This window comes from Drosophila bipectinata, chromosome 2L, assembly GCF_030179905.1.
Source record: "Drosophila bipectinata strain 14024-0381.07 chromosome 2L, DbipHiC1v2, whole genome shotgun sequence".
Taxonomy (NCBI): Eukaryota; Metazoa; Arthropoda; class Insecta; order Diptera; family Drosophilidae; genus Drosophila; species Drosophila bipectinata.
The window spans coordinates 1,799,355-1,813,693 of NC_091736.1; the positions used below are offsets into that span (position 1 = coordinate 1,799,355).

Consider the following 14,339-nt stretch of genomic DNA (forward strand, 5'->3'; position numbering starts at 1 on the left):
AGTCAGTGCCAGTTTTGCGAATACCGATAAAAATATATAAAAGAACATAAACCTTATAGATTAGCGCAGCTCACACGTCTCTATCAGCGGAAGCTGTCGCAAAAAAACCCCATTATTAATTTCTAAAGAATGTCAAATTTTAAATTATTATAAAGTCATTATCATTATAAGGTCTTATCTTTTCTTATTAATTTAAGTTCTGCATAAATGAACGGATTCAGTTTCGTTTTAAGTCAACTCCGGCTTAGTTTTCATTCGATCTTTGTACAGAGACCTGCGAGCACGCCATGGATCCGCGAGTTTTAGTAGCGATTCTATCAGTTGTAGTCCTGGCAGATTTATCTGTGGCCGATAAGGAGGATTCTAAAAGTGCACTAGAGCCAGTAAATGAGGTGGCCGAGTGCAGTGCGAGCTGTTTTGATGCCATAAAGCCCATTATAGACCACATCATGGTATCTAAAACGACCGCGGATGAAGGACGAGACTTAGAAGACCAGTTGATCCTTTTGATGAACGAAATTAAAATAAAAGATGAACAGATACACGCGCTTAGCAAAATTAACGATGAACAAAGAAACACAATAAATACTCTGACCAAAAACAACGATGCTCTCATAAAAGCACAAAATGACAATCAAGAGCTGATAAGGATTATAAATAGTGAATCGAATGAGCGAAAAAATGAAAGAAAGAAAATCGAGGAAAATAAGATAGAAATTAAAATAAAAGACGAACTAATTAAGAAAAAGGATAAAGAAATTCAGGAGAACCCTGATAAGGCAGTCAGCAAGGACGCCCAAAATAATGACCTAGCCAGTCAAATAAGTGTTATAACCCGAAACTTAATTGAAGCTAATGAAAAACTGTCAATACGTGATGAAATAAACTCCTGTACCACCGCCGAAAAAGGCATTTACCATATAAAACTCCCTGGAATGAGTGCATTCGAGGCTCCTTGCAATGGGTCAGGATGGTTGGTGATTCAACGACGAATGGATGGCAGCGTGAATTTCAACCGGGGTTGGGCGAAATACAGAGATGGATTCGGCAATTTAACGGGAGAATTCTTCATCGGCCTAGAGAAGTTGTACCAAATAACCCAATCGAGTCAGTACGAACTTCTCATCAGTCTTGGAAAAATCAATGGGTCCACTGCTTTCGTCAAGTATGATAACTTCAAGATTGGCAGTGAGGAGAATTCCTATCCATTGGAATCGGTTGGAAATTTCTCAGGAGACGCAGGCGATTCTCTTAAATACGATGAAAAAATGAAGTTCTCAACATTTGACAGGGATAATGACATGTACAGAATTGACAATTGCCCTGAGATGTATAATGGTGGCTGGTGGTTCAATAATTGTGGAGGAAGGTGAATCGTAAAAATTGAAATTTATATTTATGTATAATACAAATTTAAAGCTCAATTTTTATATTTACAGCTCCCTTAACGGATATTTCTACAAAAATGGCAAACAAGAGAATTCTTCGAAGGGTGGAGTTATTTGGGGAAGTTGGCAAGAGTGGAATTGGAAGGTTTGTAGAAAATAAAGTACCCGGTACAATATTAGGATGATGCAATGCACGCTTGTATGGTCCTAAGAAATAGAGAATAAGAAAATTATGTATAACAACTTTTTCATTTTTCTTTCGCTACATTTGTCAGTCACAAATAAAGTTCCGAAGCATACACACGGTTTTCTGATTTTGGTGGCTTCGAATTCTGCCGCTCAATAGGTTATGGGCCCAGGCACTAGAGAGTTCAAGTTATTCGGTGTGTGACTCAAGATTAAGAACAATGAGTGCTCTTTATCAAATTGATAAGTTAGAGGAGACAAACTATGATACATGGAAAATACAGATGCGATCTGTATTAGTGCATTCCGGTCTGTGGAGTGTTACGTCTGGAGAGCTAACTGAAACGAATGTTCCGGAAGGACAACAGTTTGCGGCCTTGGACAGTAAGGCGTTGGCGACAATAACATTGAGTGTCAAGACATCTCAATTGGCCTACATCAAGAATTGCTTAACGGCTGTGGAGGCATGGACCAAGTTGAAGGAAGTTCATCAACCAAGCGGACCTGTACGAAAAGTACAGTTATACAAGAAACTGCTCAATAAACGGATGGAGCAAGGGCAGAGCATAACGACCTACATAAGTGAATTTGTGGAAATTCTGGATTGTCTAACTGGAGTTGGAATAGACATAAACGACGAACTTCGCACTATCGTTTTGCTATCAAGTCTTCCAGAGCAATTTGAACATTTCGTGGTCGCTATGGAAACACGAGATCAGTTACCTTCGTTCGAAATTCTCACCATAAAGTTAAAGGAGGAGAGCGAAAGAAAAGGAATAACAGAGGAACGAGTCGACACTAAAGCATTTGCTGCAATACACAAGCACAACTCACAGACAAAAACGTATGGACAGAAGAAACGAAAAAATATCGTTTGTTTCAAGTGTGGTGAGCAAGGGCACATTAAGTCCCAGTGTCGAAGAGAGGGTGAGGGAGATCATCGTATGGAATCAAGAAGTATGGTGAATCGACAAAGCAGCCTGTTGCACGCCTGTGACGTCAACAAAATTGACAATTCAACATGGTGCTTAGATAGTGGCGCAACAAGCCATATGTGTTGCGCAAGAGAGCTATTCACAAAGTTTGAGAAGCACACTGAACAGATCGGACTGGCCGATGCTGGTTTCCTTCAAGCAGAAGGTATAGGTGACGTCAAGATACAGACAGGCCAGTGCATGTTGACACTAAAAGATGTTCTCTACGTTCCGAAGATGACCGGAAATTTCTATTCCGTGAGCAGTGCTGTCCAGAACAGGTGCAAGGTGACCTTTGACATAGAGAATGCCAAGGTGATGCAAGATGGAGAATGCATAGTGAAAGCCAAAAAGATTGGCAACTTGTACTTATTTGAAGGTGGCCGAAGTAAATGTTTTGCCATGTCAGCTGTTGATGGAATTTTGCTACACAAGAGATACGGACATATTAATTTCTCTAGCTTGAAAGAGATGGTATCCAAAGGGATAGTTCGAGGAATAGAAAATATTCGGTTGCCAGAGAATATTAATTGCAAAACGTGTATGGTTAGCAAAATCCATGTTCAACCTTTTCCATCTGCAACGAGTAATCGGGCTAAGGAGCTTTTGGAGCTGATACACGCAGATGTTTGTGGACCTTTTCCAACACCATCCCTCGGAGGTTCCAAGTATTTTCTGACGTTCATTGACGATAAGTCCAGGAGGATTTTTGTTTATTTCCTGCATGGAAAGAACGAGGTGCTATCTAAATTCATCGAATTCAAGAATCTGGTGGAACGGCAGACAGGAAAAAGATTGAAATGCCTGCGGAGTGATAATGGCGGAGAATTTGTCAATAAACAGTTTGACGAATGTCTAAAGCAGCATGGAATCGACAGACAGCTAACAATAGCATATACTCCCCAGCAAAATGGAGTTGCGGAACGGGCAAATCGTACGCTAGTGGAGATGTCAAGATGCCTTCTGGTCCAGGCGGGACTGGGAGATCGTTTTTGGGCAGAAGCTGTCAACACTTCGGTTTATCTGCGAAATCGTTCCCCTACCAGCGCATTAGAGAGTATGACTCCTATGGAAGCGTGGACGGGTAAGAGACCTTATGCAAAACATCTAAAGGTTTTTGGATCTCTTGCAGTTGCTCTGGACAAGGGTCCGAGGAAGGGCAGCAAATTTCAACCTAAGGGAAAGGAGTACATTATGGTTGGGTATTCTGTTGCAGCCAAAGGTTATCGACTGTATGACCCATCAACTGGACAATTGGTCGAAAAACGGGATGTATTATTTGATGAACATCATGACGTGGCATCCAAGGATGATACTGTGACGATCGAGCTGGAGGACCTGGAGGAGGACCGTCAGCAGCAGGGACTCGGAGATGCAGAAGTCGTTTCTGACTCATCCATCGACGCCGACAGCTCCGATGATAGCACGGATCAGTACGAGAGTGCTGAAGAAAAGGGTGAGCATGTCGAGGAGGAGGCACGCAGGGGCCCCGGCCGCCCTAAGATCATTCGGACTGGAAAACCTGGACGTCCAAAGAAGCAGTACAATATCCTAGGCGCCCTTATTTCGGAAAATGTTCCGATTCCGTTAACTTGCAAAGAGGCGCTGGAGAGTAATAATGCAAAGGAGTGGCGTGAAGCCATGGAAAGAGAATATGATTCTCTGGTTTCCAACCAGACTTGGCAAGTCACTGATTTACCCAAAGATCAGCGAGCCATTGGATGCAAGTGGGTGTTCAACGTGAAGCGTGATAAAAATGGCCAAATAGAACGTTTCAAGGCTCGACTGGTAGCAAAAGGATGCGCTCAGCAGTTTGGCGTAAATTACCAAGAAACATTTTCGCCAGTATGCCGATTGGAGAGTGTTCGCTTTATTATAGCACTGGCGGCGGAGCTTAAGCTACATCTTCATCAAATGGATGTATGCACCGCGTATCTCAACAGCGATCTGAGTGAGACGGTCTACATGAAGCAGCCGGAAGGGTACTCAGATGAATCGAATCCTGACAAAGTATTGCTTTTGAAGAGAGCAATATATGGCTTGAAACAATCAGGAAGGGCCTGGAACGAGAAGCTAAATGGCGTATTGGTCAATATGGGATTCGTTGCCTGTGATAACGAACCATGTTTGTACAAACATTGTGGCGAAGGTAATCTTGTACTAATCCTTGTATATGTTGACGATATAATTATAGCTTGCCAATCGCACGAGGATTTGCTGAAAATCAAGAGCAGCATTTCACAATCATTCGAGTGTGTTGACAAGGGTCAACTTAACCATTTCCTGGGCATGGAAATCGAACGAGACGGTGATCTTGGAGCAATTACTTTGGGACATACGCAATATATCAAGGATCTTTTGCATACCCATGGAAGTGATTTTTGCAAGTCGGCGAAGACACCTTTGGATCCTGGTTTCCAAGTAGACTGTACAAGCCCTCAATGCAAAAAGGTGGATCCCACTACGTATCAGTCCATAGTAGGAGAGCTTATGTGGCTAGCTCTTACAACAAGGCCAGACATATTGCATTCGGTGTCAAAATTGGCACAGCGGAATCAAAACCCGCATGCTGAACACATGGCTGGCATAAAGCACATCTTTAGATACCTCTCATCTACGATTGACATGAAACTACACTATCGGCAATGTGGTCAGTCGTTCTGTGGATACGTGGATGCGGATTGGGCAGGCGATAGGCTTGACAGGAAATCATATACTGGTTACATCTACTTGTTAGCAGGTGGTCCGATTTCTTGGCGTTCGGAAAAGCAGCGAAGTGTGGCGTTAAGCAGTACCGAGGCGGAATACATGGCACTTTCGGCGGCATTTAAGGAGGCGATAGTCATGCGAAGGCTGATTATGGAGATCGGTTGCGGAGACAACGACACCCCGATCGTCGTGTATGGGGATAATCTGAGTGCGCAGGCGTTAACCAAGAATCCTGTTCATCATTCCAGAACTAAGCACATTGATATACGTTATCATTTTGTTAGAGAAGTTGTAAAGAAAGGGCAAGTTTTGTTGAAATACAAATGTACAACTGAAATGATTGCAGATATTTTGACAAAAAATCTTCCTAAAACAAAACACGAAGAGTTTACAAAAATGTTTAATTTGTTTTGATAATCATTTTTTTTGTAAACAAGCTTGCATTGAGGAAGGGTGTAGAAAATAAAGTACCCGGTACAATATTAGGATGATGCAATGCACGCTTGTATGGTCCTAAGAAATAGAGAATAAGAAAATTATGTATAACAACTTTTTCATTTTTCTTTCGCTACATTTGTCAGTCACAAATAAAGTTCCGAAGCATACACACGGTTTTCTGATTTTGGTGGCTTCGAATTCTGCCGCTCAATAAGGTTTCCCTCACATTTGTTGAAATGATGATAAGGCCCAAACCCTTTTAAAAATAATTTTTGAATATGGAATTTTATAATCACCTGCACAGAAAACTAAACCAAAAAACATTTATTAATTTTTGAGAAGTACTTGAGTAGTTAACAAAGTAGTTTAATTAAAGTAAAACTAAAGAAACAAAAATAAAGAAACGAAAATAATTATAGAAAGTTCTTAGAAGCTAATTTTTATTGTTCTGAATGTCTTATAATTAATTTTAAGTAATTTATAAATAAATCGCCTTGGACCTTATAGGGGAAAACCCCATTTTCAAGGGATCCCATCACGAAAAATAGACAAAAAATCTAAAAAATATTTCGTCTCAGGATTTTGATGCAGAATGGTGGAGAATCGATCTAGAAATCGTTTAAGGTATTCCGCTTGAGAATCGGATAAGAATTGGGAAAGATATAGCCATCACAGTGAGCCCTACAGGAGAAAACCCCATTTTCAAGGGATCCCATCACGAAAAATGGACAAAAAATTTGAAAAATATTTCGTTTCAGGATTTTGATGCAGAATGGTGGAGAATCGATCCAAAAATCGTTTAAGGTATTCCGCTTAAGAATCGGATTAGAAGTGGGGAAGATATATTCATTGCTGTGGACCCTATAGGTGAAAACCCCATTTTCGAGGGATCCCATCATGAAAAATTGACAACAAAATCTAAAAAATATTTCGTCTCAGGATTTTGATGCAGAATGGTGGAGAATCGATCCAGAAATCGTTTAAGGTATTCCGCTTGAGAATCGGATGAGAATTGGGGAAGATATCGCCATCGCTGTAGACCCTATAGGGGAAAACCCCATTTTCAAGGGATCCCATCATAAAAAATTGACAAAAAATCTAAAAAATATTTCGTCTCAGGATTTTGATGCAGAATGTTGGAGAATCGATCCAGAAATCGTTTAAGGTATTCCGCTTGAGAATCGGATAAGAATTGGGAAAGATATAGCCATCACAGTGAGCCCTATAGGGGAAAACCCCATTTTCAAGGGATCCCATCATGAAAAATTGACAAAAAATCTAAAAAATATTTCGTCTCAGGATTTTGATGCAGAATGGTGGAGAATCGATCCAGAAATCGTTTAAGGTATTCTGCTTGAGAATCGGATAAGAATTGGGAAAGATATAGCCATCGCTGTGGACCCTATAGGGGAAAACCCCATTTTCAAGGGATCCCATCATGAATTTTGACAAAAAATCTAAAAAATATTTCGTCTCAGGATTTTGATGCAGAATGGTGGAGAATCGATCTAGAAATCGTTTAATGTATTCCGCTTGAGAATCGGATAAGAATTGGGAAAGATATAGCCATCACAGTGAGCCCTACAGGAGAAAACCCCATTTTCAAGGGATCCCATCACGAAAAATGGAGAAAAAATCTGAAAAATATTTCGTTTCAGGATTTTGATGCAGAATGGTGGAGAATCGATCCAGAAATCGTTACAGGTATTCCGCTTGAGAATCGGATGAGAATTGGGGAAGATATAGCCATCGCTGTGGACCTTATAGGGGAAAACCCCATTTTCAAGGGATCCCATCACGAAAAATGGAGAAAAAATCTAAAAAATATTTCGTCTCAGGATTTTGATGCAGAATGGTGGAGAATCGATCCAGAAATCGTTTAAGGTATTCTGCTTGAGAATCGGATAAGAATTGGGAAAGATATAGCCATCGCTGTGGACCCTATAGGGGAAAACCCCATTTTCAAGGGATCCCATCATGAATTTTGACAAAAAATCTAAAAAATATTTCGTCTCAGGATTTTGATGCAGAATGGTGGAGAATCGATCCAGAAATCGTTTGAAATACTCCGCTTGGGAATCGGCGTGTGAGAATTGGGGAAGATATAGCCTCCACTGTGGACCCTATATCGGAAATACTACCTTCGTTTTTGAAGATAGAAAGTTTGATTTTCCGACAAATTCAAATGGGGCCATATGATCCGACCTACCCAATTTCATAAGGATCAGTCGACTATATCCTAAAGCTGCCATGTAACTAAACAATCGAAAAAAGTATTTGGTATTTGGTAAAAGTACCAACTTTAGTATTTTGAAGATGGAAGCTTGGGTATTTTTTTGGAGTTTTGAGTTCGGCCTACTATATGCGATATTTGCGATAAATATCCAATCTTAACCGCAAGTGTATATCAACTTCGGCTTCGCCTAAAGTTAGCTATTCTCTTTGAATTTTTTTGATTACCTACTATTACCCAACGTTCTAGGAGTACTGGGGTATATTTTACTAGTTGAAATTTTTTTCACAAGAAGAAGGAATACACCCAATGGGTGTATAAAGTATACATATACTTACTTTCTTAATCAAATATTTTTATAATATAAAAGTTATTTCATTTTAAAATGTATTTATAAGAATGTCTTTAAATCTAAGAATCCGCAAATAATCTACCACCTGTGACCTTTCTTGCGATAGACGAAAAATGACTTTGGGATTAGCCGAAACTGTTATCAGAAAAGTTTAGGAGGAAAGACCTTCGTTTTAGACAGGCCCGGGCTTAGTTTTTATTCAACCGCAACACTGAGACCTGAAAGCACGCCATGGATCCGCGAGTTATAGTAGTACTTCTGTCGGTTTTATTCCTGTCAGATTTAATTTCTGCAAACGAAGAGTGTCCTACAAATACTATACCCGAACAAATTATTGAGGTGGTGGAGTGCTCTGGAACTTGTTTCGAAGTTGTGAAACCTTTTTTAAATTATTTCCGAGAATTAAAAACAGCTGCCGATAAAAGTAGTGAACTAAAAACCCATTTATTGCAAGTTCTTAAAGAAGTTGAAATTAAAGATCAGCTAATAGACACATTAAACGCGACGCTTAAAAGTAAAGATGAACAAACACAAACTTTAATTAAAAGTAAAGATGAACAAATACAAACTTTAATTAAAAGTAAAGATGAACAAATACAAACTTTAATTAAAAGTAAAGATGAACAAATACAAAGTTTAATTAAAAGTAAAGATGAACAAATACAAACATTAAACTCTCTCATTAAAAGCAACGATGCTCGTGTTAGGGCTCAAAGTGACAATGAAGATCTAATAAGACTAAAAAATAGTGAAATAACTAAACGAAAAAATGAAATTTTATTATTAAATCAAACAATAAACAAAAAAGATGAAGAACTTACAAAACTGAACTTAAAAGTTAAACACCTTGAAGAACTTCAAAAAAATGAACAAAAAAAATATAGTGACGAAAAAGACGAATTTAATAAAAAGTTAATTAGTTGTTCGGAAATTATCAACCAAAATAACCATACTTTGATTGAAAAAGAAAACGAAATTCAGCAAAACAAAGAAGATATTCAACGAAAAGACGAACTACTTAAGGAAAAGGATAAAGAAATACAGGAGAAGACTGATGAGGCTAAGACCAGGGACGCCCAAGAAAGTCTCTTAACCAGTCAAATAAATGATTTATCCCAAAACTTAACTAAAACAAACAAAAGACTGTTAGAATGTGATGAAATAAACTCCTGTACCACCGCCGAAAAAGGCATTTACAATATAAAGCTTCCGGGAGTGAGTGCATTTAAGGCTTTTTGCAATGGATCAGGATGGTTGGTGATTCAACGACGAATGGATGGAAGCGTGGATTTTCATCGGAGTTGGACTGAATACAGAGATGGGTTCGGCTATTTAAGAGGAGAATTTTTCATCGGCCTAGAGAAGTTGTACCAAATAACCCAGTCGGGTCAGTACGAACTTCTCATCAGTCTGGGAGAAGTCGATGGGTCCAGATATTTTGTCAAGTATGATAACTTCAAGATTAGCAGTGAGAAAAATTCCTATACATTGGAATATATTGGAAATCCCACCCCTGGAGGTGCAGAGGATTCCCTCAAGTACCATTTGAACATGAAATTCTCAACATATGACAGGGATAATGACTTATGGGATGAAAGTTGCGCTATGATGTGTGGTGGTGGCTGGTGGTTTGCTAATTGTGGCTATAGGTAAACAGTTAAAAATAGTTTTTTTTTTATCCTAAAAATGTTAACCTACATTCTTAATTTTACAGCTCCCTAAACGGAAGGTTCTACAAAGATGGAAAAATTAAAGATAATTTATACGGCATATATTGGGGCAGTTGGCAGGATTGGGACTATACCGTTTCACTGACTTTTGTCGAAATGATGATAAGACCCAAGCACTTTTGAGAAAATTTTCGTAAATTGAATTTCAGAATCTCTTTCACACAAAACGGTTTGTAAACACGCAATAAAATTTAAACGTATACTAATTTTTACTATTTTATATTATTTTTGTTATTCTTGTGGCTCAAAATTGGATAAGGATACAGGACCAAACATAGTACCTGAGGAGCAGTAATGGATTCTTCCGACATTAGTTTTTTGCTATTCAAGACTGGCCAAAATAAAAGAATCTATCTTTTCGGACTTATTTTAAGCGTAGAAGTAACTAAAGTTTAAATAGCCTGGAAACTATAATGTTAAATCTATTTTTGAGGTGATAATGAGACATTAAAACCTGGATATCTAATTTGGGATTGACTATATAACTGATTGATCGGAAATGCCATACCATTGGATTTTTTACAGTTAGAGAGTTCGGATTTTTTATGGATTTTATTTTTGGCAAAAGAGTACGGTATACAAACTATCAAAGGGACAGGTTAAAATTCCATTTTCAAGGAATCCCTTGAAAAAGAAAGATTCGGTTAAGGGAGGGAAAAACTGGCCAACAAATCTAAAAAATATTTCGTCTCAGGATTTTGATGCAGAATGGTGGAGAATCGATCCAGAAATCGTTTAAGGTATTCCGCTTGGGAATCGGATGAGAATTGGGGAAGATATAGCCATCGCTGTGGACCCTATAGGGGAAAACCCAATTTTCAAGGGATCCCATCATGAAATATGGACAAAAAATGTAAAAAACATTTCGTCTCAGGATTTTGATGCAAAATGGTTGATAATCGATCCAGAAATCGTTAAAGGTATTCCGCTCAAGAATCGGATGAGAATTGGGGAAGATATAGCCATCGCTGTGGACCCTATAGGGGAAAACCCAATTTTCAAGGGATCCCATCACGAAAAATGGACAAAAAATGTAAAAAATATTTCGTCTCAGGATTTTGATGCAGAATGGTGGAGAATCGATCCAGAAATCGTTTAAGGTATTCCGCTTGGAAATCGGATGAGAATTGGGGAAGATATAGCCATCGCTGTTTTCACCCTATAGGGGAAAACCCAATTTTCAAGGGATCCCATCATGAAAAATGGACAAAAAATCTAAAACATATTTCGTCTCAGGATTTTGATGCAGAATGGTGGAGAATCGATCCAGAAATCGTTAAAGGTACTCCGCTTAAGAATCCGATGAGAATTGGGGAAGATATAGCCATCGCTGTGGACCCTATAGGGGAAAACGCAATTTTCAAGGGATCCCATCACGAAAAATGGACAAAAAATGTAAAAAATATTTCGTCTCAGGATTTTGATGCAGAATGGTGGAGAATCGATCCAGAAATCGTTTAAGGTATTCCGCTTGGGAATCGGATGAGAATTGGGGAAGATATAGCCATCGCTGTGGACCCTATAGGGGCAAACCCAATTTTCAAGGGATCCCATCACGAAAAATGGACAAAAAATTTAAAAAATATTTTGTCTCAGGATTTTGATGCAGAATGGTGGAGAATCGATTCAGAAATCGTTAAAGGTACTCCGCTTAAGAATCCGATGAGAATTGGGGAAGATATAGCCATCGCTGTGGACCCTATAGGGGAAAACCCAATTTTCAAGGGATCCCATCACGAAAAATGAACAAAAAATCTAAAAAATATTTCGTCTCAGGTTTTTGATGCAGAATGGTGGAGAATCGATCCAGAAATCGGATAAGGTATTCCGCTTGAGAATCGGATGAGAATTGGGGAAGATATAGCCATCGCTGTGGACCCTATAGGGGAAAACCCAATTTGAAAGGGATCCCATCATGAAAAATGGACAAAAAATGTAAAAAATATTTCGTCTTAGGATTTTGATGCAGAATGGTGGAGAATCGATCCAGAAATCGTTTAAGGTATTCCGATTGAGAATCGGATGAACGTTGGGGAAGTTATAGCCATCCTTGAGGACCCTATAGGGGACTATATCCTATACAAGGGTATAGTTTTATAATCTCTTTATAATGTTACAATAAACAATTCAAAATCGGAAGTTTAATTGCAGTATTCAATATGAATTCAAAGATTCCTACTGTTTTGACAATTTATCACAAACAGCATTTATTAAAGCCAGGACTATTTTTTAAATAAAAACACTTGGTTTCAAAAAACGTTGTCTTTAGGCTTAAGATTATTAAAATGCGACAAACTACATTACAAAAGCGACGTTGGCATTCACTTACGATGGAAATTTATGCATTCTCGGATTTTTGATAACTACATATATCTTAAAAGGTACTATTTAGGAAAACTAAACGGCGTCGCGTAGGGATACATCATGGAGTTATAAAGTGTGTTGGGAGCGCCCAGAAGCGGAAACGGATACACTGGGGCAGGTATATTTTTCGTTGCAGACTTCGAACTACGTTTCCGCTTCTTCTTGGCGGAAGGCTCATCGCTGGAGTCGGAATCCTCATCCTCATTTTCGCTGCTGGCATCTGTTTCATTCTCTTCCTCCTCGTCGTCTTCATTCTCGTCCTTTGGCTCTATTTTCATTTTCTTCTGCGGCGTCTTTTGGACCACCTTGCTGGCCTTCTTATCCTTTTTGGCCTTGACTACAGGACTCTTGCCAGTTGCCAAAGGAGCTGAAGCTGCTGGAACGGCAGCAGAAGGAAAGAAGAACCGCTGATCCCCTTGGAAGGATGCCATTTGTTGCATGTTGAACTCCATGAATGACTGCATCACAACATTAAGGTTAGGCGGATTTGGGCAGTTCTTGAGACCGTGGTACCGGCCCGAACAGTTCCGGCATATCATCTGACACTGGAAGGAGGTGTGTCCCTGCAAAGTACAAAATCAAGGTAATTTCTATCAACCAGATGGATATGTTTTTAAAACTTACACTCTTATCGCAGATTCCGCATACGTCAGTGATTTTATTTACATTCTTTCTCTTGTCCAACGCCTCCTGCTTATGGTCCTCCGCTTCGCTGCTGCTCGCTGCGTCCTCTTCCTCATCCGTGATGGTGAACTGCCGCTCTTGACTTCCCATGCACACCACATCCTCCTCAAGCGAATCGTCGGTTTTCTTTTTGGAAGAGGATTTCCCGGCAGACTCCTTCTCCTTCGCTGACGACTTGCTCTTCGCTGGCGGTGTGGAGTCTTCGGAATCAGAATCGGATTCAGACGAAGATGTTGCTTCAGAAGAAGATGAGACCTGCTTTTTGACAACTGCAGTCGCTTTGTTAATCTTCGCTTTTGGGGAGGACTTAGTAATCTCCGGTTTAGTTTTGTTGTTTTCCAGCATTTCCCCCGGCTCCGGTTCGGATTCAGAACTAGAACTAGACGAACTAGAAGATTCTTCTTCTTTCTTAGCACTCGGTTCGGGCACCGGATTGGATTTCGGTTTGGACTCTTTCTTAAGTTCGGCAAGCTCCTTCTCCTTTTTGATATTTATGACTGGCAGACGGGGTTCCTCAGCTACTCTTGGTTCCTCTGGCGGCAATATCGGTGCACTCAAAGTTGCGGCTGGCAATGTCTCCTGCAGGGAAGCCGATGGAGCAGGTGATGGCGCCAATGGTGGAGGAGGTTCATCCGTATATTGGCCACCTTCGTAGTAGAAAAATGAACGTTGCGGGCTGGTTTGTAGTTCATTGTTGTGCCAAGAGCCATTTTGCTGACCCCGGCCTCCACCTCGTCCGCCGCCACCACCACCTCCTCCGCCACCGCCTCTTCCGCTTCGCCGGCTCCTTCTTCCTCTTTCAAATCCTCCTCCTCCACCTCCACCTCCTCCTCCTCTTCCTCTTCTTCGTCCTCCTCCACCTGTAATACCATTTTGTCCTCTTTTGTTCTCATATTCCTTATTAGGAGGCTGCTGGGGATCACGGAATTTGTTGAACGATTCGTCTCTTCCCCTGTCTTCCTGTCGATTGCCATTGCTGTTGTTGAAACTCGGTCTAGAATCATGAAGCATCGGTCTAGCACCACCGTCTTTATACCACCGGTAGTTGTCCTGACCGGAGTGGTTCTGTCCACCGCCTCGCATCCTGAAATCTGTACAATGTATATTTCCGAATTACAACGGCGCACGTGTTGAATCGATTGGCGGTATTTCGAACGGCAGCGATAACACAACACAACAATGGTGGCCAATCGGCGGGTATAAGGCCAAATTCAGAGCTAAAAAAAAAACAGCTGCCCCTTTTATAGACAATTTACTTCAAATAAAATATAATACTTTATG

General features: G+C 40.0%; 3 protein-coding genes across 3 annotated transcripts; 2 read left to right on the top strand and 1 right to left on the bottom strand.

Annotated features, from left to right (window-relative positions):
- Positions 1–242: 242 nt before the first annotated feature.
- Positions 243–6,058, top strand: LOC108131155 (fibrinogen-like protein 1). The gene is made up of 3 exons (XM_043213289.2): positions 243–1,369; positions 1,440–1,533; positions 5,911–6,058. The coding sequence occupies exons 1-3, from the start codon at positions 288–290 to the stop codon at positions 5,956–5,958; spliced, it is 1,224 nt and encodes a 407-aa protein (XP_043069224.1). The 5' UTR covers positions 243–287; the 3' UTR covers positions 5,959–6,058.
- A 2,439-nt stretch (positions 6,059–8,497) lies between these two features.
- LOC122322039 (angiopoietin-1-like) lies at positions 8,498–10,462 on the top strand. The gene is made up of 3 exons (XM_070277507.1): positions 8,498–9,929; positions 9,995–10,179; positions 10,277–10,462. The coding sequence occupies exons 1-2, from the start codon at positions 8,512–8,514 to the stop codon at positions 10,131–10,133; spliced, it is 1,557 nt and encodes a 518-aa protein (XP_070133608.1). The 5' UTR covers positions 8,498–8,511; the 3' UTR covers positions 10,134–10,179; positions 10,277–10,462.
- Positions 10,463–12,257: 1,795 nt separating this feature from the next.
- mbm (mushroom body miniature) lies at positions 12,258–14,272 on the bottom strand. Its single transcript, XM_017249823.3, has 2 exons — positions 12,999–14,272; positions 12,258–12,937 (listed from the first exon to the last, which is right to left on the bottom strand). Exons 1-2 carry the CDS (start codon positions 14,139–14,141, stop codon positions 12,395–12,397), a joined length of 1,686 nt encoding a protein of 561 aa, XP_017105312.2. The 5' UTR covers positions 14,142–14,272; the 3' UTR covers positions 12,258–12,394.
- Positions 14,273–14,339: the final 67 nt, after the last annotated feature.